Source organism: Hylobates moloch, unplaced genomic scaffold (genome assembly GCF_009828535.3).
Source record: "Hylobates moloch isolate HMO894 unplaced genomic scaffold, HMol_V3 SCAFFOLD_17, whole genome shotgun sequence".
In the NCBI taxonomy this organism is placed as follows: domain Eukaryota; kingdom Metazoa; phylum Chordata; class Mammalia; order Primates; family Hylobatidae; genus Hylobates; species Hylobates moloch.
In genome coordinates this window covers 77,848,472-77,873,429 of record NW_026652292.1, presented here as the reverse complement: position 1 = coordinate 77,873,429, position 24,958 = coordinate 77,848,472, and the positions used below count along the sequence as shown (strand labels likewise).

General features: G+C 55.7%; 1 protein-coding gene across 2 annotated transcripts in view; it reads right to left on the bottom strand.

Moving 5' to 3' along the window:
* Window positions 1-24,958, bottom strand: part of WFS1 (wolframin ER transmembrane glycoprotein) — a 34,836-nt gene continuing 9,878 nt past the window's right edge. For both annotated transcript variants that reach the window (XM_032135883.2, XM_032135885.2), the window contains exons 3-8: window positions 16,233-16,315; window positions 14,279-14,423; window positions 11,999-12,169; window positions 11,389-11,469; window positions 8,146-8,294; window positions 1-2,606 (exon numbers count right to left, since the gene is read on the bottom strand). In XM_032135883.2, the coding sequence (XP_031991774.1) occupies window positions 795-2,606; window positions 8,146-8,294; window positions 11,389-11,469; window positions 11,999-12,169; window positions 14,279-14,423; window positions 16,233-16,315 (2,441 nt within the window). In that variant the 3' untranslated portion in view covers window positions 1-794. The remainder of the gene's footprint in view (window positions 2,607-8,145; window positions 8,295-11,388; window positions 11,470-11,998; window positions 12,170-14,278; window positions 14,424-16,232; window positions 16,316-24,958) is intronic.

The following is a 24,958-nucleotide window of genomic DNA, read 5'->3' as shown; positions in this document are numbered from 1 at the left end:
TGCAGGTTCCACCAGAGGATTTTATTTCAGCCACTCGGGACCCTGGCTTTCTGCTCCACGGCACTGAACACAGGTTCTTCTGAGCACTAGCAGGTACCTCCCCACCGCCGCCCCCACAGGGTTCTCTGTTTCCCAAGTCCTGATGGATTCAGACAAGACCCTCACAAATTCACCCACTACCTGCTGGACAAGGAGGGTCAGGAGGCAGCCTGTGGTGCTGAGCTCAGTGTGACACTGCCAGTGCGCCGCCTCCCCCAGCCTCTGATGGGGCCGGGCCTTGACCATGTGACAGGCTCAAGCTGCCGTGCACATCCCCCAGGAAAGGGGAAGAGCTGCTAAGGTTCAGCAGTGACCAAAGAAATAAGAATGCTACTGTGGAGTTGACACAGATGCTTATCTGGTTCTTCAACCAACAAATCCAACCCGAAAGTAAGAAAGAGGCAACAGGGTGCTTGAAGGTGGGGGAGGAGAGGGAATCTCATCTGTAAAGTGCTTTTTGAGACACCGGAACCTCCTAGTCTAGCCTGGCACACCCACATCACTCGGAAAGGTCGGGCTCGGGGTGGAGATGGCATGCAATTCCCAACACACTTGGCATTCACGGTGGACAGAGCTACACAGCAGCCTCCCCTTTGTCGGGGTCCACGCAATCTACACATGGACACAAGGTCTCTGCAGCCACGGTCTGCACACGTGGGCACACATGGCACTGGTGCACGCCTGTCGGGCTGGGGCCACACTGGGGAAGGGCCTCACGGCAACATGCACTGGAAGCTCCTCGTGGCGGACCTTCCTCAGGCCGCCGACAGGAACGGGAAGAAGAAGAAGTCGAAGGCGAACTTCACGGCGCCATGCACGGTGCTGCGCCAGTCGTGCTCGATCTTCACGTGCCGCCTGGTGGGCGAGAGCTGGGCCATGCAGTTGAGGCAGCTGATGGCCTTGAGCTCGAAGACAGGCCACTTGCTGCCCAGGCGGCCCTCCAGGATGGTGCTGAACTCGATGAGGCTGCCCTGGCGCAGGCTGAGCAGCACGCTCTTGAACTCGCTGCTGGCCCGCAGCACGATGTCCTTGGTGACGTCGTCCTCCTCGCGGCTGCGCGAGCCGTCGGCACCGCTGCTGAACGGCATGCCCACGGTGATCTCAAACTTGTAGCGGTCGAACTTCTTGATGTGGCAGGGGTGCTTGGCCAGCAGCTTAAGGCGACAGAGCTCCTCCTCGGCCGTGGAGGTGTTGCCAGGGCTGCAGGCAGGGTAGGCCTCGCCGTAGAGGCAGCGCATCCAGTCGCCGATGAAGAACGGGAGCATGTTGATAGCAGACTCGGCGCTGTTGTCGATGTCAGTCACGCGGACGTACTTGAAGCGGCCGGTCCACGTGACCCTGTGGCCCTCCAGGTGGCTGCAGAGGATCTGGGTGCGCGCCATGTTGGTCTCCTTCCAGGCGCGTGGCCCGCACAGCACACCATACTGCTGCCAGGTCAGTGTGGAGTTGTAGACCTTCATGCCCTCTGAGCGGTACACGTAGAACCAGCAGAACAGCACGATGGCCGTGAGCCACACCAGGATGAGCTTGACCATGGAGCTCCGCGTCAGGGACTTCACCATCCCCACCACAGAGAAGCTGGCCTTGGTCCACCAGCGCAACAGCAGGGGCACACTGCAGACCGCCACGGTGACTGCGATCTTGGTGAGCTCCAGAGACACGAACCACCGGGCGAACTGCAGCACGCCCACCAGGGCCAGGCCGGCCACCAGGATGGGCAGGGCAAAGAGGAAAAGGAAGTAGCCGATGGAGGCGCGGAGCAGCCCCAGGCCTGTGGACTCCAGCAGGATGACCACCGAGAGCTCACACCACATGAAGCACACCAGGTAGGGCACCAGGTAGCAGTAGGTGCCCTTGAAATTCCTCAGCTGCGCCATGCGGAAGAAGAGGTAGAGCAGGTAGACGTAGAGCAGGCAGGGGACGCTGACGTTGAGGACGACCAGGTGGCCGACAGGCACGGTGATGAAGGTCTGGCCAAGGACCTTCATGTAGGGCCAATTCAGGGGCATGGAGGGCAGCAGCGACAGCAGACCGGCGGTGACCTCGGTGGCCAGGGCCCTGCGTGTGTAGGGCTCCGCGTGGGTGCTCAGGCTCAGGTAGCTGGTCACAGTAAAGAAGCCGGCGATGACAGCCAGCTCCGAGCAGGGAATGCAGTCCTTGCTGGCGATGGGGAAGGAAAAGATGACAAAGAAGACAGAGAGCAGGAAGTGGGCATAGGGCTCCAGGTGGTTCCAGCCGAAGTTGACCTCGGCCTGCTCCACATCCAGGTTGGGCTCGAAGCGCAGCAGCAGGTCAGTGAGGGTGCGGAAGTTCTCCCAGGCCTTGCTGTCCTGGAACACCTTGAGGGTGCAGATCACCATGGAGGTGAAGGACAGGTAGAAGATGACCAGCGGGATGAAGAAGGCGAAGAAGTCGATGGTGAGGTTGCTGATGATGAAGAAGAAGATGAGGGCGTTGATGTGGTGCGTGGGGATGATGGTGGACAGCCAGTGCATACCCGCCCTGGAGGCCATGTCAATCAGGTACTCCTTGATCTCCATGATGGCGTGCAGGGGGTACTTGACTACCTGGGGGAAAGATGGTACATGGGAACCAGGCTGGGACAGGACCCCCACTGCTCCCATCTCACGCCTCCCTCTGACCACCCTGCCTCTGGACAAAAGGAACACGCACCCCTGCGTTTTCCCATTACCAGCCCCATCCTAGTGGCCCTCCCCACGCTCACGGTCCCTGTAGGCCCTCCCTCTTCTGGTCCTGGAGCCCCCGCTCTGCCCCATGCCTGGCTCCCCACCTTCTACCAGCATGACTAGATGCATGGGTGCTTCTCTCCCTGCAAGACCTCCAGCACCTGGAGGGACCCACGGGGCTCCCCACTTCCCTCCCCTCAGGGTCACCCACATGAAGAGATGACAGAGCTCTGAGGTGCCTGTCTGGGAACTGGTTTGTGACCCAGCTCTGCCCTGCAGCAAGGACGTCACCTCCCTGAGCCTCCATGAAGGGAAATGGCGATTTTTATGAGGCTGGGCTGTAGGAGGGGAAGCCGCAGGCAGGCCCGGGAGGGGCGGCAGAGCAAGCGTTAGGGAAAAGGAGTTCAGTGCAGACACAGGCAGAGGGGCCAGCACCCCTTTCCCAGCAAACACACCATTCAGCTGCATGGGGTGGCCGGGTGAGCTGCCCTCCCTGTGGCAGGAGACCCTGAGAAGCAGCTTCCAGGCCACCTTCTGCCCCTACACACACGTGCACACTCACACAACCCACCCCTACACACATGCATACATTCACACAACCCACCCCTATACACACACATTCACACACACAACCCACCCCTACACACATGCATACATTCACACAAACAACCTACCCCTATACACCACCCCTACACACACCACACATTCACACACACACAACCCCCCTATACACACATATTCACACACACAACCCACTACACACACATATTCACACACCATGCAACCCACCCCTACACACATGCATACATTCACACACACAACCCACCCCTATACACACATATTCACACACACACACAACCCACCCCTACACACATGCATTCACACACACGCATTCACACAACCCACCCCTACACATTCACACATGCAACCCACCCCTACACACATGCAACCCACCCCTACACACATGCAACCCACCCCTACACACATGCATACTCACCCCTACACTCATGCACACAGTCCTACATGTGCACCCACACACGCACACCCACCCCTGCACAGTGCACACTCAAGGGCACACCCACTCCTACAGTGCACACCCACCCCCACATGTGCACCCTCACACATGCACACCCACCTCTACACATGTGCACACCTACCCTACACGTGTGCACCTACACATACACACCAGCGCACCCCCGCCCCCCATAGTGCTTACAATAGGCACACAATCCCACACAGTCACGGCCAAAGGCTGCCTTCCCTCGACCTGTGGGTCTTGCTCCCCTGCTCTACATGCAGTGCTAAGGTCAGAAAGAGCTCTTGGCCTTCACCACAGCCAAGAGGAGCAGAGGGCTGAGGGAGGCACGCTGGGAGCAGCCTCAGGATGGGGTGACGCAGCACTGCCACCCAGGCCCGGCCCCCATGCCTGCCTGGTCTGTGCAGAACTCAGAGGCCCTGAGCCCTGCCAGAACACAGGGCAGCCAGGCAGAGGGCCTGCCGGGGATGGGGGAGAAAGTGGCCATGGTGCCAGTGCTCACGCAGCATGGCGTGGCATACAAAGCGAGGTCTTGTGCATCTTCAGAAGTGCCAGGGGCCTGGACCAACACCTGGAAGTGGACGCCTAGGGGGCGGCCCCACATGGGGGTAGGGAAGCCTGGCTGCGTGTCCAGAGCCCACTGAGGGGCTACATGACACAGCCAGGCTGGAGCACCCCATCAGCTCAGGGCCTCGGGGCAGCACCAGACCCCACAAATCCCCTGGGGCAGGTTCTCTCCACCCGGCCCACCAGAAGGCCAAGGAGGGATCCCAGGTGAATGGCAACTAGGTGACAACACCAGAATGTGGCCCTCACCTGCCAAGAGCCTTGGCTGTCAGCTCTGGAGGACCAGAACACCTGGAAACAACCAGAAGACGGAGTCTTCCACAGCTGAGAGGGGCAGGCTCACAGAAGCAATGGAAGTGTTTAGGAGTGTGTGTGTGCACGTCTACACACACAGACTGAGTCTACAGATGAGAGGGGCAGGCTCATGGAGGAAACGAAGTGTTGAGGAGTGCGTGCATGCACGTCTACACGTGTGGGGGAACAGCTCTGCTGCTTCGTATGTATTTGTGACAGTCCACTTAATCTGTTTTATAACAAGCAAATAAATGATTAAAGCAGCCAACAGCTCCCCCAGCTCTCTCTGGAGTCAACAACCTTCTACACGAGCAGAGAGGCGCTCACACTGCCAGGAGATGGCCAGGGAAGACTAGGGAAGACCAGGCACTACAGGGTTTGAGGGCATTTCCAATGCTTGCCAGAGGGCATTTATGAAAACCAACCTACTCCAGGGTTTGTTTGGGGCGAGGCCCTGTACTATGACGCCAGCCCAGCTGGCTAAAATCAACAGCTACACGAGTCAACATGTGCGTCAGCCAGCAGGCTGCTCAGTTAATCCCCGTGTGGGGGCCTTGCTAACAGCAGGACAACTAAAGGTGGCCCGGCCCGCCACTGCTCACCACCACTGTCTCACGCACGACCGCCACAGTAGCGAGGGGGTGGCCTTGGTAAAAATTAACCTGAAATCCCGTCTTACTCAAAGCCATGCACATTCTTTTGCCTAGAGGAACACACACAACCACCTGGTTGAGAGGGCCTTTAAAAGACAAGGAAGATTCTAGAACATGTCAGATGGCGTCTAGCCTTTGCTCAGACAGTGTGGAAGAGCTGGTCCCCCACCTGAACTCAATGACCAGGGAACGATCCCCTTTTTAAAGCCCCAATTTCTGCTCCCTGCAGTGTCCACCCAAGACCTTCCTCTGACATGGGATTAAAAAGTTCAGTCTCCTTTTCTGCAGAGAAGGTCCAAATGAATTCAACTCCTGAGATGGAAAAAGAATGAAATTTAAAAAATATGAGTGAGGAGTCTGCCTCTATGAATAGAACACTGCAGAGCTCTCTGTCTGGGCCTGTGGTGATCGGCCCTTCTGCTGCCACGAGAAACCAGGAAGCAGCGTCACCACACAGGTGGCCGAGCGGACCCATGAAGAAGGCAGGCTGGGGAAGGGAGCCAAGATGAGATTCTGCTCAAACCTGTGGGCAAAAATGTTCCCGTGTCGGATCTTCCAATTATGTAATGTTAAAAATGTTAGGATTTTAAGATATTATTAAGTTTGTTTTCAGAGGATTTTATCTACGATGACAGCTTGCACCTCCAGGCTCCAGAAGAGAACTGTGTGGAGTCTGGAACATTCTTTGTGGGAGTAAGGCTGGCTCACAAAGAGGCGTCTGTCATTTTCACTTTGAAGACCTCTCCTTGTTCTGCAAAAGGCTACTAAAAGCTGGGACAGCTCTCAGCCCTGGGAGATGATTGTGAGGATTCATTACCTCCCTCACAAGAGACTTCTAAGAAGACAAACTGCGAAGGAATCAAAGTGCTCTGCCAGCATCAAAAACTGAAGGGAAACAGAGCCTTGTTTACTTCTTGCCAGAACAGTTTAAATCTCTCCCTTCTAAAAAGGACTTTCAGGCTGGATACAGTGTCTCATGCCTGAATCCCAGCAGTTTGGGAGGCCAAAGTGGGAGGTTCGCTTGACCCAGGAGTTTGAGGCCAGTGTAGATAACAATAGTGAGACCTCCATCGCTACAAAATGTTTTCAAAAAATCAGCTGGGTATGGTGGCACATGCCTATAGTCCAGCTATTTGGGAGGCTGAGGTGGGAGGATCACTTGAGTCTGGCACGTTGAGGCTGCAGTGAGCTGTGACCGTGCCACTGCACTCCAGCCTGGGCAACAGAACGAGACCCTGTCATTAAGTAACATAAATAGGACTTTCAGATGCTACACAACACTGGACTCACCATCCATAACTAGGTGACATAATTTTCCGAACAGGACGCATACACAAGGAGGCATTATTATAATAGTACTTACACTAGATGGCATAAACTGGGACACCTGGGCCATGGCCGCCTGGCCCAAGGGTCTTCTCCAAGTTACCCTTTCACCTGTGACCGTCACTCTCATTTCGGGAGTGTCTGCCAAAACCATGCCAGCACCCCAGCTTCCTCATCTCCCGTTAGTAAGGAGATGATGGCACCCAATCTGTGAATATGCTTGCCTAGGGCCAGCTCTGAGCAGACCATCAGTAAAAACCATGTGCTCCCTTGGTTCAAGTTCTTGGCCATCCTGGCCCATGTCTCAAAACCTCTGCAGACCAGTCGGTGTCATACCCTAGACATACAGCCTGTCCCAAGTGAGAGGAGCAGAGCCTTCCACCTGCCACCCTAAAGGACTCGCAGCTCTGGGCACTCGGGGGGCTCACACTCAGACCTGTCTGGCTCCGAGTCCCTGGAGCAGGGCTGCTCTGCCTGCTGCTCTTTGGGCTGAAGCTGCTCCTGCAGCACCTGGGTTCCTGCTCTTCCTCCCACCGGAGGATGGGCCTACTCTGACCCTCTCCCTGGCTCGAGGACGGTGACCTTTCAGCCTACTGCCTGCCTGACAGTTGGTGGCCCAACCATCTCCTCGTCCTGGCCCTGACTCACGCGCCCATCTGAATACAATGATGGCAGTTCCTCCAGGTTCTCAGTCAGTTCAGAAGACAGAACCTGTCTGCATGATACTGCCCGCAGGCTCTGACAATCATCTGCTGGGGCCCCTTGTGCTGGCCTCAGCTTGGGGATCCTGAGTCAGGAGGCCAAGCTTCTGGAAATCCTGGTGTTCTCTGCAGAGTGAGACAGGCGCACATCTAATTCAACCATGCGAGCTGAACCGTGGGCAACTCTGAGAGGCCATAGGGCCACATGGCCAAGAAAACAAGCTGTCAGGCCAGGAGTAGGGGCCACACTGCTGGGCTTCCCATTCCCTGCTTTCCTCCTGCCGCCCAAGCTGCTCATGTCCTCCAGGTGTGCCCAATGGCCCCCTGCACAAGTGCCGCCCACCACGCTCCCACACTGGCCTCGCTCCGAGCCCTTGCAGATCCAGGGGCAGTAGCGCCTCTGCACGTCCTCCCTGGCTTGACGGACACGGGCACTTTGTTTTCGGGGAAGGCATCTTCAAGGCACTGGCCTCCACTCTGGACCATACACGGAGAAATCTGCTAAGTGATGAAGTCTAGATGGAAATCGGCCTCCAGCCTGCCCCACTGCCCCCTACACTCTGCACGGAAAGACCCGAGGGCCCCTTGCTTGCCATCCCAGCACTCCTGCCCAACACCGCCCCTGGTTTCTGAGCCTGACGGCGCAGAAAAGAAAGGGCTGTCTCCCGAGGACACATCCTCATGAGGATAGATGATGCCCCAAGATACCAGCGGCGTGGCTGTGAGACACTTTGTGTTAGGGGAGAATCTCCCCACCTGCAGCTTTCTGGAAGGTGCCCCGCCTAAGGTGGGCGACTCCCTGGGAGGCAGGCTCCGGCCTGGCCGGGGTCTTGGTCACTCACCTTCAGGCGCAGCGGCAGGTCCTCAGGGCTCTTCCCCGCCAGCTCGTCGTCATCTTCGTCGTCCTGCAGGAACAGGCTGCTGGGGATGACGCCCTTGGCATACTTCTTAGTGATCTCCACAAAGTCATCCAGCGCAATGTAGTTCTTGGCTGAAGCATGAGAGAAAACAGCATGGGCACCCCACACTGGAGCCCCACTGCTGCCCTCACACAGAGCAATGGGCTGGGGACGGTGGCGTGGGGCCAAGCTAAGAAAGGAGCTGAGTGGGTTCAGGTGGAGGAAACCCTTCCCTGGGCAGCCTGAGGGTTGAGGACCAGGCTGGGTGAGGAGGAAGGGGACAGGTTTGCCGAGTGCCAGCCTCCACTCCTGGCCCCCAGTCCCTGGGTGCACTGTCCCCCACCCCAAGTGTCCCTCTCTGCCTAGCTCCTCATGCCTGGGGCCACTCACCCACACCTTTCACCCAGCTCACCTGCCAAGCCTTACAACCTGCATCTCCAGTGCATGCTGACACCCTCCTCTTCCGCCAGCCAGCATGGGGCTTCTCACAGCACAGGTGACAAGCCGCCCCGTAGGCCAGCACCCTGCCAACTGCTCCATCCAACATGATCTGCGCCCCCAACCCCTCCACTCAACATGATCCACCCAGGGCCTACTGTGCACCTGCTAACCGCTCCATCCAACATGATCTGTCACACACCTACTATGTGCCTGCTAATACCTCCATCCAACATGTGTCTGCCATGGGCCTACTTCATGCCTGCTAACCTGTCCATTCAACATGCGTCCTGCCATGGGCCGACTTACCCCCCGATCCAGCATCTTCCACCAAGAGCCTGCTACATGCCCACTGATCCCTCCATCCAACGTGATCCACGAGAGCTACATGCCCACTGACCCCTCTATCCAACAAGATCCCCTAGGAGGGAATGAGGCCCCTGAAGGACCCCAGCTGCCATGGTGAGATGGTGACCAGGAGGGCCTCCATAGGAAGGATGGGAAAGAAATGCCCCTGCTGGGGCAGGGCAGAGGGAGACAAGCCAGGGTGCTGCAGAAACCCTAGGGAGGAGACAGGCTGCATCCAAGATGGCAGCCGTGAGAGTGGGCGCTGACAGACCTCCTAATGGATCAGCTGTGTGTGCAAGAGGAGAGGAGTCGGGGCAGCACCCACATGTAGTGGCAGCAAAGAGAGATGAGGCAGCCTTGGGGGGGCCCACACAGGTGGCATGTGGCACAGGCCTCGGCAGCTCACTGTAGACTGAGCTGTGAGCTGACCATAGGACAGCCAGGTACAGGAGATGAGGAAGGAGCACAGGCTGGATGCAGCCTGGGCGGGCAGGGTGCTTGCAGGTTGAGGACAGCGTCTGACACACGAGAGTGATCACCAACGCTACCCACATCTCCCTACCAGGGCACAGTCCCTACGGGAAGACCCTGGTCCCCACAAGACAGGCCCCTGTCCTCATGGGGACGAATACCTTGGGCAGGACAGGACATCAGTCTAGGAACCCCAAGAAAGAGCAGCCAGTGTGGCAGCAAGGGCCCCGGGCCTGGTGGGGGAGAGGGCTTAAGAAGAAGAGCAGTCATCTCTGCCCACGCTGCTGACGGATCAAGTCAGACAAGGACAAGAAGTGACCGAGCAAGGGGGTCACTGATGGCCTAGACAAGCCGCTTTGGTGGAATAACGTAGGAGAGGCCTGAGAGCAAAGGAGGGGGGACGAGAGAAGGGGACGACAGAGACCCGTTTCTGGAAGTTCTGTTGGAAAAGCAGGCAGAGAAACATGATGCCTGATGGGAACGTTCTGATGGAGGGGAAACAATGGGGGTGCTGGGGCCCTGTCCTTGAGGGCCTGGCGGAGGGGACCACAGGCTGGTGGCACTGACTCCTAACTCGCCCCCAGCAACAGCGACTGGGCCTAGCAGCAGGTGTGCCCAGCTCATCACAAACCCCTGTGGGACTGGGAAGTGAGGTTGGGGTCCAGACTCTGCAGCGCTCCCAGGATGGAGACCCAGGCTGGGCTGCTCCTGCCCAGAGGCGCCTCACTTCAGGACAGCAGGCACCATGCCACCTCGGTGGCATGACACTGTCACAGCCTCTCTGGTCCTCGGGCTTCCGAGAGTCACAGATTTCTTCCCATTTCCATGTGAGGCGTTTGTCTCCCCCAAATGGAGCAGGAAAACAGCAGCACAAGCACCCATGTCCGCCCACGCAGAGGTGAGGGCTCTGACCACACCCTCTGGACGGTTTCCTCAGGGGCCCAGTGGGAAGGAGGGATCTGTGCTCCCACCCGTACTCTGCCCTACACGCCACAGAGGCTCCTAGGACAGGCGAGGTCCTTCAGTCCCCTAGTCTGATCATCTCGCTGTTCAGAAGGGGAAACTGACACCCAGAAAGAAAAATGAGACCTGCCCATGTCACAAGAAGAGTCTGTGGCAGACCTGGGTCTTGGCCCAGCCCCCCATTGATACTGAGCCCCCGAGCCCCCTGCCTGTCTGTCTTCTCCAGGACAGGAGCTCCCAGTGCCTCAGACTGCAGAGTCTACCCCACGTGGATGGAAGACCCTGAGGTTGGCCAGCTGCACGTGGAGGATGTGAAGTCTTTTCTCATTTTTTGACCACAAACATGCCAGAGGCACCCCCAGCTCAGTGTGCCCCAGAGACTCTATCCCCCCGCCTAGGCTCTGCCCGCTCCATTCCCTGCCTATCTACAATGGGCCTATGCTGGGGCAGAGCCCCTTCCACACCCTGCTGGGTCTCCTGGGCCTTTGCTCATGCTGTTCCCTCTGCCCAGAGCCCCCGTCCCCTAACGCCCTCCTCATCCTTCCCCACTCAGGACTCCCCCGCCAGTCCCCACCCCCAGTATTTCCCTGTCCAAGAGGAACTGGCACATCATGATTTCTGTCCTGTGTCTGCCTTCCCTCCAGTGCGTGTGCTCCAGGTGTGCAGGGTCCACTCCCAGCGTCCAGAACACTGACCCCCAAACAGACTGCCTGAGATCCTAGCAGGGCCAGGATGGGGTCGCACAGGAAGGAGAGGTCGCCCTGCAGGTGCAGGCTGGGAGGCATGGGTGAGACGGGGCAGGGCCAGGATGGGGTCGCACAGGAAGGAGAGGTCGCCCTGCAGGTGCAGGCTGGGAGGCATGGGTGAGACGGGGTAGGGCCAGGATGGGGTCGCGCAGGAAGGAGAGGTCACCCTGCAGGTGCAGGCTGGGAGGCATGGGTGAGACGGGGCAGGGGCTGCACTCACACTCACTGCTGACCAGGCGCTCCAGCATCCGCCTCTGCTTCTGCAAGGACTTGGGCACGGGGCCTGGCTGCGCCCCTCCGTCTGCAGGGTACAGGGTGGATTAACAGACAGGTTGACTATCCCCTCATGCCCTGCAGCCCATCAGAAACTGGCACACTGTTCCTAGGGCACGCCAGTTCCAGGGGCATCCTACGTTCTGGGGATCACAGGGCCCCCAGGGCAGGCAGTGCAGGGCCCACCACACCTCTGCACCTCCAGCTGCTAGGGTGGACTCAGCGCCCTGTAGCATGCTCCCACTTGGTGATGGGCACAGTCCGTCCCATTGTTAGATGTGGTCACAGAGCACTGGGCAGAATACCCGCTGGCTTGTTCAATGAATGAGTACTTGAGCCAGGGCAGATGCTGTCAAAATGCCACCCACACACCTCGCCACTAGGGCACGGTCTCTACAGGAAGGTTCTGGTCCCCTGGTCCCTGTAAGAAAGGCGTCTGTCCTCACAGGGAAGGTCCCGGCTCCTGTGGGAAGACCCAGCCCCTGAGGGAAGGTCCCAGCCCCTATGGGAAGGTCCTGGCCTGTGGGAAGGCTGATGCCCAGGGTGAATCCTCGCACCGTGCTCGTTGACCTGGCCGACGTTCTCCAGGAGCTCCGCCACGGCCACCTGCTTCTTCTTCTTGGGGTTGAGCTTCCAGTACATGACCAGGGCTGCCTTGCGCACAGCCCTCTCCAGGTCGGTCTCAGAGGAGAGCTGCCTCACCTCCCATTCGTTCTCGGACGTGATGCCTGAGGGACAGGATGTGGTCAAGGCCTTGTGTGCCCTGCCTAGAGCTTTCAGTGCTGCTCTGACCCCGCCAACTCTGCCTGGAAGGCTTTCGAGGGAGACTCATACAAGGTGTCAGGACTTGGTTACCAGGGAAGGATGGATGGACACCTTACCCAAGAGGACATCGTGCCATGCCCCTGCCATGCCCACTCTCCAGCTGGGAGGCCAGGCTGGTCTCGCACCAGACGCCCCCAAGTGCCCCCTACGTGCTGGCGGGAAGAAGGCAGCCTCTTCCTGTTCCTCCTGCTCATTTCACCCTCCCAGCCGGTGCCGCTATCCCCCTCTCAGAGGTGCAGACACCGAGGCACAGGCCTGTGTTCTGGCTCACCCAAGGTCACACAGAAAGAGGCAGAGCTGTCCTGAACCCAGGGTGGACTCACTGCAGTCACCAGCCTGGGTGCACTGGCAGGGCCACCCCTGTGTCCACAGAGCTTTCTTCTGTCTCACACACGGCCCAGCCCTTTCTAAGGAAGGCTTGGACAGTGGGGAGAGGGAGAGCAGGTTTTACCACTGGTCAGCAGCTGCCTTCCTCCCTTTACCCTCAACGTCCTGGGACACTGGCACAACCAAGCAGAGAGCAGGAGGACTCGCGTGGAGGTCTGGATGTTTTTCTCCTTTTGAACATTTCCCAAATTTTCCACGTGAGCATGTATTTCTTTTCAAATCAGAAAGCACAACTGCACATCAGAAGGTGCGTGCAGCTGGGGGAACATGGGGGGACAACCAGCCTCTTCCCTTCCACGCTCTGCCCCAGCAGCCTCTGGGCTATCCCTGGCTCCCGACAATGAGCCCTGTGGGCCGCCGGAGCCCCCTCCAGGTCATTCCACCTGCTCTGGAATCAGCAGGCTGAGTTGGTGAGAAATTCTGGCTAACAATGCCACTGTTAGTTTTTTCAAAATCATCAGTTTAATTTTCAAAGAAAGACTCTGTATAATAAATGTAACTTTTAAAATATTATGATACAAGCAGGGCGCGGTGGCTCACGCCTGTACTCTCATCACTTTGGGAGGCCAAGGCAGGTGGATCACCTGAGGTCAGGAGTTTGTGACCAGCCTGGCCAACATGATGAAACCCCGTTTCTACTAAAAATACAAAAATTAGCTGGGTGTGGTAATGCACGCCTGTAATCTCAGCTTCTCAAAAGGCTGAGGCAGGAGAATTGCTTGAACCAGGGAGGTGGAGGTTACAGTGAGCTGAGATCGCGCCACTGCAGTCTAGCCTGGGGGACAGAGTGAGACTCCATCTCAAAAACAACAACAACAACAAAAACCAGAAGGAAATACACCAAAACATGGGGAGCTGCTTCTGAGCTTCAAGGTTATGAGTAATTTGTATCTTTATGTTTTCTACATAGTCCGAGTTTTCTATAAGCATAAAATACTTCTACAATCTGAAAAAAGAGGTGTCATTAGAAAAAACACCTTTGTGACACCCACTTTCATCTTTCCCTGAGGCGTAGAACCTTCGGGAAGCACGCTGCCCCACGGCACCAGGGACAGCCACTTCCCTTGCGCAGGACAACGTCCTAACTGACCACCCGTGGCCTGAGCTGCATCCCTTTCTTCCCCTGCCTCTCTGAAAGAGATTGTCTATGAAGGGTCAGCCTGCCTCCTCCCAAAGTGAGCACACCTGCCCAGGTCTGCACTGGCCCACAGCCCCTCAGCTGGTCCGCCCAGACTGGATGGACATCAGCTCAGGGGCATGGTCCGCTCTGACTGCAGGCCACATCACAGTCTCCAGCTTTGCCTCAGGGAAGCTGCCTTGCAGCTACACCCAGGATCGATGTCTCAGTTTGGATCAGAACCCAGCAGGAAAGCAGGATGTATAGTTACCACTTGGAGACACCAACACAAGCCAAAGAGAATGAAAATGGCTTGGTCTGTTAAATATCCCATGTTAGGTCCAGAAACAGTGTCTAAAATGACAAGGCCACCAGCAAAACAGAAACTGAAATTTCCCAACAGCATCACCACCATTAGGTTTGGTAAGATTTTAGTTGTTCAGTTAGCAAGCAGCATTGCAAGCTGCTCGACCCTCCAGAGGCTGTTCTAAGCCTCATGCAGACCCACCTTTTCTGTCCGCCAAGCACCGGCGAAGCAGCTTCACAGCTTCCCGACGGCCCTGCTTTGCGGCGAGGACCAGCCAGTCCACAGCGGTGCAGCTGTTGAGTTCTTCATCCGTGTCGCTGGCCAACTGCAGGTAGTGCTTCCCCACCTGCAAGCCAGGCACCAGTCAGCCTCCAGCTTCTCAGACTCTCTCCCACCCCACGCTCCCAGCCAGCCCACCTCCTTTTACCTACTTCCCTTTGTCACCCAGGCCAGGAAGGAAGGGGCGGAAATGGGGTCACACCAGGCATGTCCACTAGGCTAGGCCCTACTGAGCCTCCAGCCACTCACTCCTCCTCAAAACACGGTGAGGAAGGTGTGGCCACCCCATCCACACAGGGAGGAAGTCATGGGCTCTGACTGGTACAGGTTCTGTTCCTTGAGTTGCTCCTGCCTGCCAAGCCTCACCATCAGTGCATGGAAATCAGAACCATGACTGGGTCCTTTACACCTCTCAAAACAGTCAGGGGACCACAGAAAGCCAGGGCTGGAGAGAGGCCAGCTAACCAGGGGCTGGCACTGGCCCACTGCCTGTTTTTGCAAATAAAGTTTTATTGAAATACAACCATAATCATTCATTTACATGTTGTCCATGCTGCTTTTATGTGCTCCACAGCAAAGCTGAGCAACACGGCAGAGATTACGCGGAGTCCAGAATATTCACTATCTGGCCCTTTGCAAAAAAAAAAAATCCCTGCTGAAATGGTCCAGTCTTCTCATTCTACAGATGGAAAAAGTGAGGCCCAGGGCACAGAGAGCCCATAAAAGGGCTCACTATGCTCCCCCAGCCTCCAAATGCCTGGGCAAAAGGATGTGGGAGGAACTTTAAAGCACAATATGGCTGTGAGGTCAGGAAAGAAATTTTTTTTTTTTTTTTTTGAGATGGAGTCTCGCTCTGTCGCCCAGGTGGAGTGCAGTGGTATGATCTCGGCTCACTGCAACCTCCACCTCCTGGGTTCAAGTGATTTTCCTGTCTCAGCCTCCCAAGTAGCTGGGATTACAGGCATGCACCACCACGTCTGGCTAATTTTTGTATTTGTAGTAGAGACATGGTTTCACCATGTTGGCCAGGCTGGTCACGAACTCCTGACCTCAGGTGATCCACTTGTCTCGGCCTCCCAAAGTGCTGGGATTACAGGCGTGAGCCACCACACCCGGCCAGAAATCCTTAATTTATGGTTTTGCATGGAAGCTTGTCTCCTCTTTGGGGAGAAGAGGGGGCGGGAAACTGCTCAGGATAACTGTGGTCACTTGCTGGAGCCCTGTGCAAGGGGGCAGAGTGAGGTGGTGAGCACTTGCCTCCACAGAGGACACAGGACCCCTGGCCACCTCCCGTCTCAGCGTTCTGCTGGCTTCTCCCCTCACCAGAATTCAAAATCATTGTATTTCTGTGTCTGTCTACTTGGGTTTTTTGGGTCTGCTTCTTCCACTAACCTGTCACCCATGACGAGAGGGCCACATCACGTCCCCAGCACTGGCACAAAGCCCAGCCCATGGCTGACGCCCGAGTGAATGGTCACCGCTCTGAGGGCCCCGTGCACACAGCTAACAGCCAGGTGAAAGGCCAGTCAGGGAGACAAGAGTGTGCAGCATACACAGTGTATGTTGAGGGGTGGCACTGAGCAGACAGCTGCAGGAAGCCAGGAGGTCATCCTGGAGGAGGTGATGCCCAAGATGAGGTGTGAGCTGGACAAAAGGGGGATGACCGCTGCTCCCCAGAGGGGTGCCAGGAGGAAAACTGGCACAGTGAACATGGGCACCCTACCAACATGGGGCTCAAGTGGGATAGGGTGCAGCATGCTGGCTCCTGACCCCGATCTCAGGCACCAACACTTCCCTGTGGGCTGTGGAGCTCGTGGCGAGGCCCATTGTGCTGGGGGCCGCGTCCCGAAGTCCCCGCCGGCACCACAGTCCTCACCTCAGTCTGTGCCTTGGGGTCTCCGGCCTTGGCCCTCTCCAGGACTTCTTCAAAGGGGATTTCCATGTCTCCCTTTGTAGGCCCTTTAACACAGAACAAACAAACACACACGTCACAAAGCCAGACTTTGTCACTTGCCATAAGGACGGAGGGGACAAGGCAGGAGGGTCTTCAGATCTGCTGCTGCTTGTCACTTTCAAATCCAGGCCAGGAGTATAGAGAGACACAGACACAGACAGGGAAGATGCCCAGAAAGCCACCGTTTGCCTTCCGATCACAAGCAGCCCCAGAGCAAGATGAGCAAACTCGACGCGGGTGGGGTGATTCAACAGCAATTCAAAGCTCTCAGGGTGAGAGGCATGGGAAGGAGGGGAGCACAGAGCCAAGTCCCACCATCACGCCCCCTGGCTTAGGCCTGCTCTAGCTGGGGCTCTAGAAAGATCCAAGGACTCAAGTTTGACAGCTCATGACCTAAATAATACAAAGAACCTGCACCCAAAGCCCAGAACCCCAACAAATCAAGTTCATGTTTTCCATGATTGTACCAACAAAAAACATTTTGGAGATTATAATCAGTGTATATATATCTTGATATTACCTTTTCCTTAAGAGTGAATGCCTTAGTCTGTTCGAGCTGTTATAACAAAAATATTAACACCATAGACCAACCTGGTGGCTTACAAACATCAGAAATGTATTTCTTTTGATTCTGGAGACTGGGAAGTCCAATCATGGCGTTGCAGACTCCGTGTCTACTGAGGGCCTGCTTTTTGGTTCAGGTCTTCTGGCTGCGTCCTCGCAGGGTGGAAGGGGCAAGGGAGCTCTCTGAGGTTTCTTTTATAGGGGCGCTAATTCCACCGTACAGCCATCACTCATGATTCATCACCTCCAAAGGCCCCACCTCCTAATACCATCGGACTGGGGGTGAGGATCTCAGCACATGAATCTGGGAGACACACAAACTTTCAGTCCACAGCAGGGGATTGTTCTCTGGTTTCCCACAATGCGCTGCAGTCAGCTTACCATTTTGGTGGCTCCTAGATCCGTCAAGGAGACACAGTCAGGTGACTGGGCCTCTCCTCTCCTCTCCATCAGGTCTGTAGGTTGCTTCCAATAACCTCTTGTTTTCTACAATGGTGCCATGAACCGTTTCTTCTCTTTTAGGAAGTCATTTTCCTAGCACAGATTCTCCAGTTGAATTATTAGACCAAGGGTCCAAACATCAACTATAGTTCGTGCTGTATTTTACTTCCTAAGAAGTTATCTGAATTTACAAAAGCATCATGCAGTCTTACCCATTTCACCCAAGCCTGGCTGACGATGGGACAGGTTGCATGGTTCCCAGTAACACCACAATGAGGACCAGCCTTTCTGGTCCAATTCACCCAGGGCTTTTCCAGAACCATCCCATGCCAGGCTCTGAACCGGCTCTGCAGCACCAAATGCTGCCTGGCCACTGCCTTCAGATGACCCAGGTGTATGGGAGACAGGACTCCAGTGGAAGACAGCATGGGACGTGGCCAGGTGCAAAGGCAGAGAGAAGGGGTCACACCCAGTTTGGAGAGGGCAGAGGGAGGCTGGGACAACTCAAAGTTGCAGGCAGCAGGTGAGGCCCTCACAGGTGAGGCTGTGTGGGTGAGGCATGCATTTGGAGAAGGGAAGAATTAGATGGATTCTTCACAAGCTTTCGTGGTGAGGCACACGCACTCCAGCCCTATGGATGGACAATTCGCCAACACAAAGGCCCCTCTCCCTGGATGCCCCCCTCCCTGGACGCCCCCATCCCTGGACACCCCTCTCCCTTGATGCTGCTTTCCCTGAACACCACCCTCCCTGGAAGCCCACCTCTCTGGATGTACCCCTCCCTAGAGGCTCCTCTCCCTGGGCGCCCCTCTCCCTGGATGCCCCCTCCCTGGATCCCCCCATCCCTGGGCGCCCCTCTCCCTGGATGCCCCCTCCCTGGATCCCCCCATCCCTGGAGGCCCCCCTCCCTGGAGGCCCCCCTCCCTGGATGTCCCTCTCCCTGGATGTCCCTCTCCCTGGACGCCCCTCTCCCTGGACGTAACTCTCCCCGGATGTAACTCTCCCTGGACGAAACTCTTACACAGAGTTTCGGGCTCTGCTTCCTTGCCGGGGTCCTCAAGGACGTTGCTCAGAGATGGCATCAGGTCCCGCGGGGCAGCCTTTTTGGACACCCACCCTCCCCAGAGCCCCCAGACCTTAGTGCTCCCTGAACCCATCAAGGACAGTTCTCCCTCCTTGCTGCTGTTGCCTTGCCAGCCCCCCAGCGTGCTTTCTGGCTGCGGGCTCAGCAGCAGACTCACTATCCCTAGAGGAACTGCAGACACAGAGCCTGCAGGCACCAAGGCCATGGGCCCACAGAGCAGCGCAGGCGATCACAATGACACAGATGCACGTGTGGATCCACGCTCCACAGTAAGGCGCTGTGTGACCTGCTGCAGGTCACATCACTGCTCCAAAGCAGCTTCAATCTGATCGTTAACATCAATCTGATAGGATGGTTTATGATGAAAAGTGCTTTGTAGTGAGTGGTCCAAAGTTGCCGTTCACAAGAGGAGGCTTTCTCTTCCCTCTCCACTTCCCCAGGAGACCCCAGGGCTGTTGCTGTACTTTCCACCACAACGCCAGCACCTCTAGTGAATTCAAGTCTCTTTACTTGACTAAGTTCACAAGTCATATTATTATTCCCTTTTTGAAAAAAAATCAAAACATGGAAGGTCCAAGTCTATATGGTGGTCTAAAAAGATTCTTCCAGTCCATAATTAATTTTTCACAGAAGTTATTCACAGCCTGACATTTCAAGGCATCTCCCCAATATACAGAATCTCTCTTTTTTCATTATTTTTTTTGAGACAGAGTTTCGCTCTCATCGCCCAAGCTGGAATGCAATGACAAAATCTTGGCTCACCGCAACCTCTGCCTCTTGGGTTCAAGCGATTCTTCTGCCTCAGCCTCCTGAGTAGCTGGGAATACAGGCGGCCGCCACCATGCCCGGCTAAGTTTTTTTGTATTTTTAGTAGAGACAGGGTTTCATCATGTTGGCCAGGCTGGTCTCGAACCCCTGACCTCAGGTGATCCGCCTTCCTCAGCCTCCCAAAGTGCTGGGATTACAGGCGCGAGCCACTGCACCCACCCAGAATCTCTTTGAGATGGACACACACCCTCTTCATTATTCCAGCTTCCATATGGCAGTGGTGGGCTTGTCCTGCAGAACAATTAGCTTAGTCCATGAAGCAGGAGCCTTCATGGGCTCAAAGGCAAATCCCAGCATGCTCACTGCTCAGTGCCAGAAAGATCACCCCCAGAAGCCAGTTGCATCAGTGTGGACCACCAAGAACCATCAAACACACATGTTTTTTGTGTGCTCCACCTCTGTTCCTTGCTTTTTCTGATGACTGCACCTTGATGCCCCTTTTGGGGAACTCCCCCAACTCTCAGTCCTCGCGGTCTGGGTGGCACTGCCCCCTCCCCTGTGCTGCACAGAAGGCCTGCACCCCCACCTGGCCAATCAGAGTTGCCAGGTCATCTCCCTGACTACAGCACCTGGTTCAGGGATGGACACAGCCCAGCGGGGTTTGTGCTAGAACTGCTGGGAAATGGGCTTTCACCTTCTGCTGATCTTGGCACGTGGATGCCGGCTTGAACTGTGGAGGGTCACCCTGTGGGCAGAGCCCCTGAGACAGGCAGCACAGGAAAGCAGAGTGGAATGGGGGCAGGGGAGTACTTCCTGATGACATCATCTGAGCCCCTGGATCCAGCAGTGCCTGAAGCAAACTACTCTAGGCTCTACAGATCTATGGACTCATCAATCCCTTGCCCCTCTACTTTTTTGGCTTGTGTCAATTTATATTGAGATTTTGTCACTTGCAACTAAAAGGGTCCCGAATCTAACTCATTCTTTGAAAGTCTGCCTATCAATCACAAAATAGCAGTGTGATCAGAGCTGGATACCACGGGTAGGTCTCCTTCCCTCTGTGAGGGTCCACGGAGAACACCCTTCATCTTTTTAATTATTTGTCATGCACGGGCCCTATGGATTTGAGAAATTCATGGATGCCACGCGGAATCAGTCAATGACCCTCACTTTCTCAGGCACTGCCTAGGGCCTCCTCCAGGATGCGCCCCTTCCCGACACAACCCACGGCCATTTCTTTCTTTTTTTTTTTTTTTAATACTTTAGGTTTTAGGGTACATGTGCACAATGTGCAGGTTTGTTACATATGTATCCATGTGCCATGTTGTTTTGCTGCACCCATTAACTCATCATTTAGCATTAGGTATATCTCCTAATGCTGTCCCTCCCTGCTCCCCCCACCCCACAACAGTCCCTGGAGTGTGATGTTCCCCTTCCTGTGTCCATGTGTTCTCATTGTTCAATTCCCACCTATGAGTGAGAACATGCGGTGTTTGGTTTTTTTTCCTTGCGATAGTTTACTGAGAATGATGGTTTCCAGCTTCATCCATGTCCCTACAAAGGACATGAACTCATCATTTTTTATGGCTCATGGGTTGGAAGAATCAGTATCATGAAAATGGCCATACTGCCCAAGGTAATTTATAGATTCAATGCCATCCCCATCAAGCTACCAATGACTTTCTTCACAGAATTGGAAAAAACTACTTTAAAGTTCATATGGAACCAAAAAAGAGCCCGCATTGCCAAGTCAATCCTAAGCCAAAAGAACAAAGCTGGAGGCATCACGCTACCTGACTTTAAACTATACTACAAGGCTACAGTAACCAAAACAGCATGGTACTGGTACCACAACAGAGACATACATCAATGGAACAGAACAGAGCCCTCAGAAATAATGCCACATATCTACAACTATCTCATCTTTGACAAACCTGACAAAAACAAGAAATGGGGAAAGGATTCCCTATTTAATAAATGGTGCTGGGAAAACTGGCTAGCCATATGTAGAAAGCTGAAACTGGATCCCTTCCTTACACCTTATACAAAAATTAATTCAAGATGGATTAAAGACTTAAATGTTAGACCTAAAACCATTAAAATCCTACAAGAAAACCTAGGCAATACCATTCAGGACATAGGCGTGGGCAAGGACTTCATGTCTAAAACACCAAAAGCAATGGCAACAAAAGCCAAAATTGACAAATGGGATCTAATTAAACTAAAGAGCTTCTGCACAGCAAAAGAAACTACCATCAGAGTGAACAGACAACCTACAGAATGGGAGAAAATTTTTGCAACCTACTCATCTGACAAAGGGCTAATATCCAGAATCGACAATGAACTCAAACAAATTTACAAGAAAAAAACAAACAACCCCATCAAAAAGTGGGCGAAGGACATGAACAGACACTTCTCAAAAGAAGATATTTATGCAGCCAAAAAACACATGAAAAAATGCTCATCATCACTGGCCATCAGAGAAATGCAAATCAAAACCACAGTGAGATACCATCTCACACCAGTTAGAATGGTGATCATTAAAAAGTCAGGAAACAACAGGTGCTGGAGAGGATGTGGAGAAATGGGAACACTTTTACACTGTTGGTGGGACTGTAAACTAGTTCAACCATTGTGGAAGTCGGTGTGGCGATTCCTCAGGGATCTAGAACTAGAAATACCCACTGCCATTTCTTGCTGGAACCTGGGACATTGTCCATCGTCTATCACAGGCTCCGCCAGCCTTCGTGGATGCCATCTATGCCCATGGGTCTCACCCATCTCACCCCCAGCTTCCACTATGATGCTGGACAGTACACAGTGAGCAGATGTGGGGAGGAACAACGGGGATCCCAGGAGGGAGCCACTACAAACAGGGCCTGCAGCTGCCCTCTCTCCTCCCGAAATCCTAGCATAGTCCAGGACACAGCACCTGCCTGGCTGAGCAGCTGAACTGCCAAGCTCATCTCCCTGACTGAGCAGATATTCTGCAGAAATGGAAAAGGATGGAGAGTAGGCTTCTTCCCACACAAAGAACATCAAACCCACCTGAGGGGCAATGGCTGGGGCCTCCCTTCCCAAACAGCTGGCTCCAAACATGCACAAAATTCTCCCAAAGTGGGCTGGGAGCAGGGCAGCTGGCTTCCACTTTCACATTACTGATGCATCCAGACATGCTTCCATAGCGTTTAAAAAATTTTGGATGTATGTCAAACGCCCTTAAGAGTGTCATCTTAGGCATGTAGTAAATAAATATGATGCAATTCTCCCGTGTCCAAGGGTGCTGCTGCCCTCTCCCTCCCTCCCTCACTGGTCCTGGGCAAGCCCTTGACCTCCACGATCTCTCTGCGCCTCTCGTGACACCCACAGGGGGCTGTGCCAAAGGGAAAGGTAGAAAAGAGGATGTGCTGCATGCTGTCATCATCCCTGTGCCAGAGACAGGGCATAAGGTGGTGGTCTCGCACCACCGGCGCATCCCCCACATGGGGAAGCTGGGGTCACCCTGCACCACAGGCATCCCATCAGCCTCTGTGACACTGACAATGGTTCTCGTGAATGAACAGGCTGAATGGTCCTCAGCCCTCTCTTTCTATGGCTGGCTGAACTCTGAGGCGGGAACAGGGCAGACAGTGGCCTGGAGGCCCTGGCAGGGAGGGCACCCTTCTAACATGCCCTGCGTAGCCGAGGGCACCAAACTGAGAGTCAGGACCCCTGAGTTCTCCACGGCCCGCCCTGGGCCAGGCGAGAACGAGCACGTCCACCCGTGAGGGCTGGGGCTGTGTAGGTGACTGTAGACACCACCCGCGGTGGGAGGCTTCCTGGAGGTGACGTCCGAGGCTTGGAGCGCAAGTAGGACAGGCACACTGCCAAGTTCCCAGAAGACTGAGCCCCACCAGATCCTGTGGCCAGTCCTCACAGTGTGGTGTGGGGGGCTCAGCAGGAGCACAGCAATCAGATGGGCCAGGTCAGGATAAAGAACAGGCGTGACAGCTGCTTCCTAAATAATCAACGGCGGGTGCCCCGAGCAGCACCTCCTGCTGTGCCTGTCCCCAGGGCAGCGGGGGCTGGGTGCACTCCCACATCTGCATCAGAGCCCCAGCCCCTCCTGGACCCCCCGTACCCTCTATCTAAGACTAAGCTCGGACCCCGCTGGGAACCACCCCCAGAACCCTACCTCAGGCTGTGCCACCACCGTACACCCGGCAGCCGCAGCCAGAAACCTGGAGGCCACCCTGGCTTTCTCCCTCCCTGTCTAACTGTTCCTCAGCCTTCTTGTGGCCTGGCTACTCCTCTCTCTGCTCTGCCTCCTGGCTGGCCTTTAATGTAAACAATCCATCTAACAGCTGAGCCCCACTCACAACAATGCCCTCTCCTTTCCCTGACCCTCAGGGTCCTGCTTGGCCTGGCTGACCTCTTGACACCACAGCCAATTCCTCATGGGTCTTGGGTGCCCCCCACTGGGCTCGCTCTCTGCCCAGGGTGTCCTCAGTGTAGGAGCTGGGGTGCCTGCTTTCCCCACACCCAAAGGCCCTTCTTTGTCCCTCGCCCAGCGGCTCTGACTGGCAGTGCAGCCTCAGTCAGCATTGGTGGGTGCTTCCTGGTGGGGTGCACCTCCTCCCCAGGGCTCCTGCTCCTGTCCGCATCTGTGTCCCTGTGGCTGCCAAAGCAATCCCCCTACCCCCAGTGGCTGGGAGGCCTGGCAGATTCAGCAGTCGTGTGGGCTGGCCGCCCACTGGGGTCAACAGAAAGGGCAGTCACTGCCCCAGAGTCTCACAGTGAGCTGGGCCACCTCACAGTAGGGTGAGCCCCTGGTGGAGGTGGTGGCAGCACTGCTGTAGAGACTTGTAGAGATGACAGTGCTGCTGCTCAGAGATGGAGTGGCGGGTACAACTCGGAGAGCTCCCGAATCTCGCCTCCTTCCTCCTCCACCAACCCCGGGCCGTGTCTTACCGGTAGACCCGTGAATGACCGAGGCAGCAGGAGAGCTCAGGGCCGCACAGTGGGAAGGGGTGGGGCCTCGGCTGGTGCCCAGGAGGCCTGAGTGCCTGCCAGAGCCACATGCTTAGCACACACTTAGCACCGGCTAAGCACATGATAGCCACAGCACACCCAGCCCGAAGCTGAGACGATGAAACGGTCTGCTTTCCTTCCACCTGCACCAGGCCTGTCCCTCTGTGCATCTGAGCCCGCCCTTTAGCCCCAGGGCTAAACAGAACAGGCCCAGAACAGGCTCTCTGCCAGGGCGTGGACTCGCACAGCAGTGTCATGGTGGCTGAGTGGGGCTTGGCGTCAACTCTACCTCTCTGTGCCTGCTGGGTCACCTAGGACCAGGTGTGACGAGCTCAGCTTTCTTTTCTTGTTGAGTAGAACAACAGATCCCCCCAGGGCTGAAGACAACACTGAGGTGATCACAGGACTCCCCACAGCTACCTGTGTAGAAACGGCCCCCGCCCATCAGCCCTGGGGCAGCCATGGACAGGCAGGTGCTGGCCCTGGCCCACTGGCACATCACTTGGGCTGCTGTCAAAAATCACAACAGACAACACCTCTCAGCACATGGGCATCCACACTCCACACAGGACGCAGTTTCCCCTCTCAGGGCTGCTATGAGGAGTCCCGCCCTGGCACAGGGACGCCCAAGAGCCTCACAACTCCCTGCGGTCTCCTTTCTAGCCTGAGTCACTGTTTTCTTTACCTGTCTGGGCCCAGGAGCCCCTGAGTTTCCAAGCCCTGACCCATCGGCAGTGGTTCCCCAGGTGGCAGGTGACTTGCCAAGGCCACAGAGCCAGGA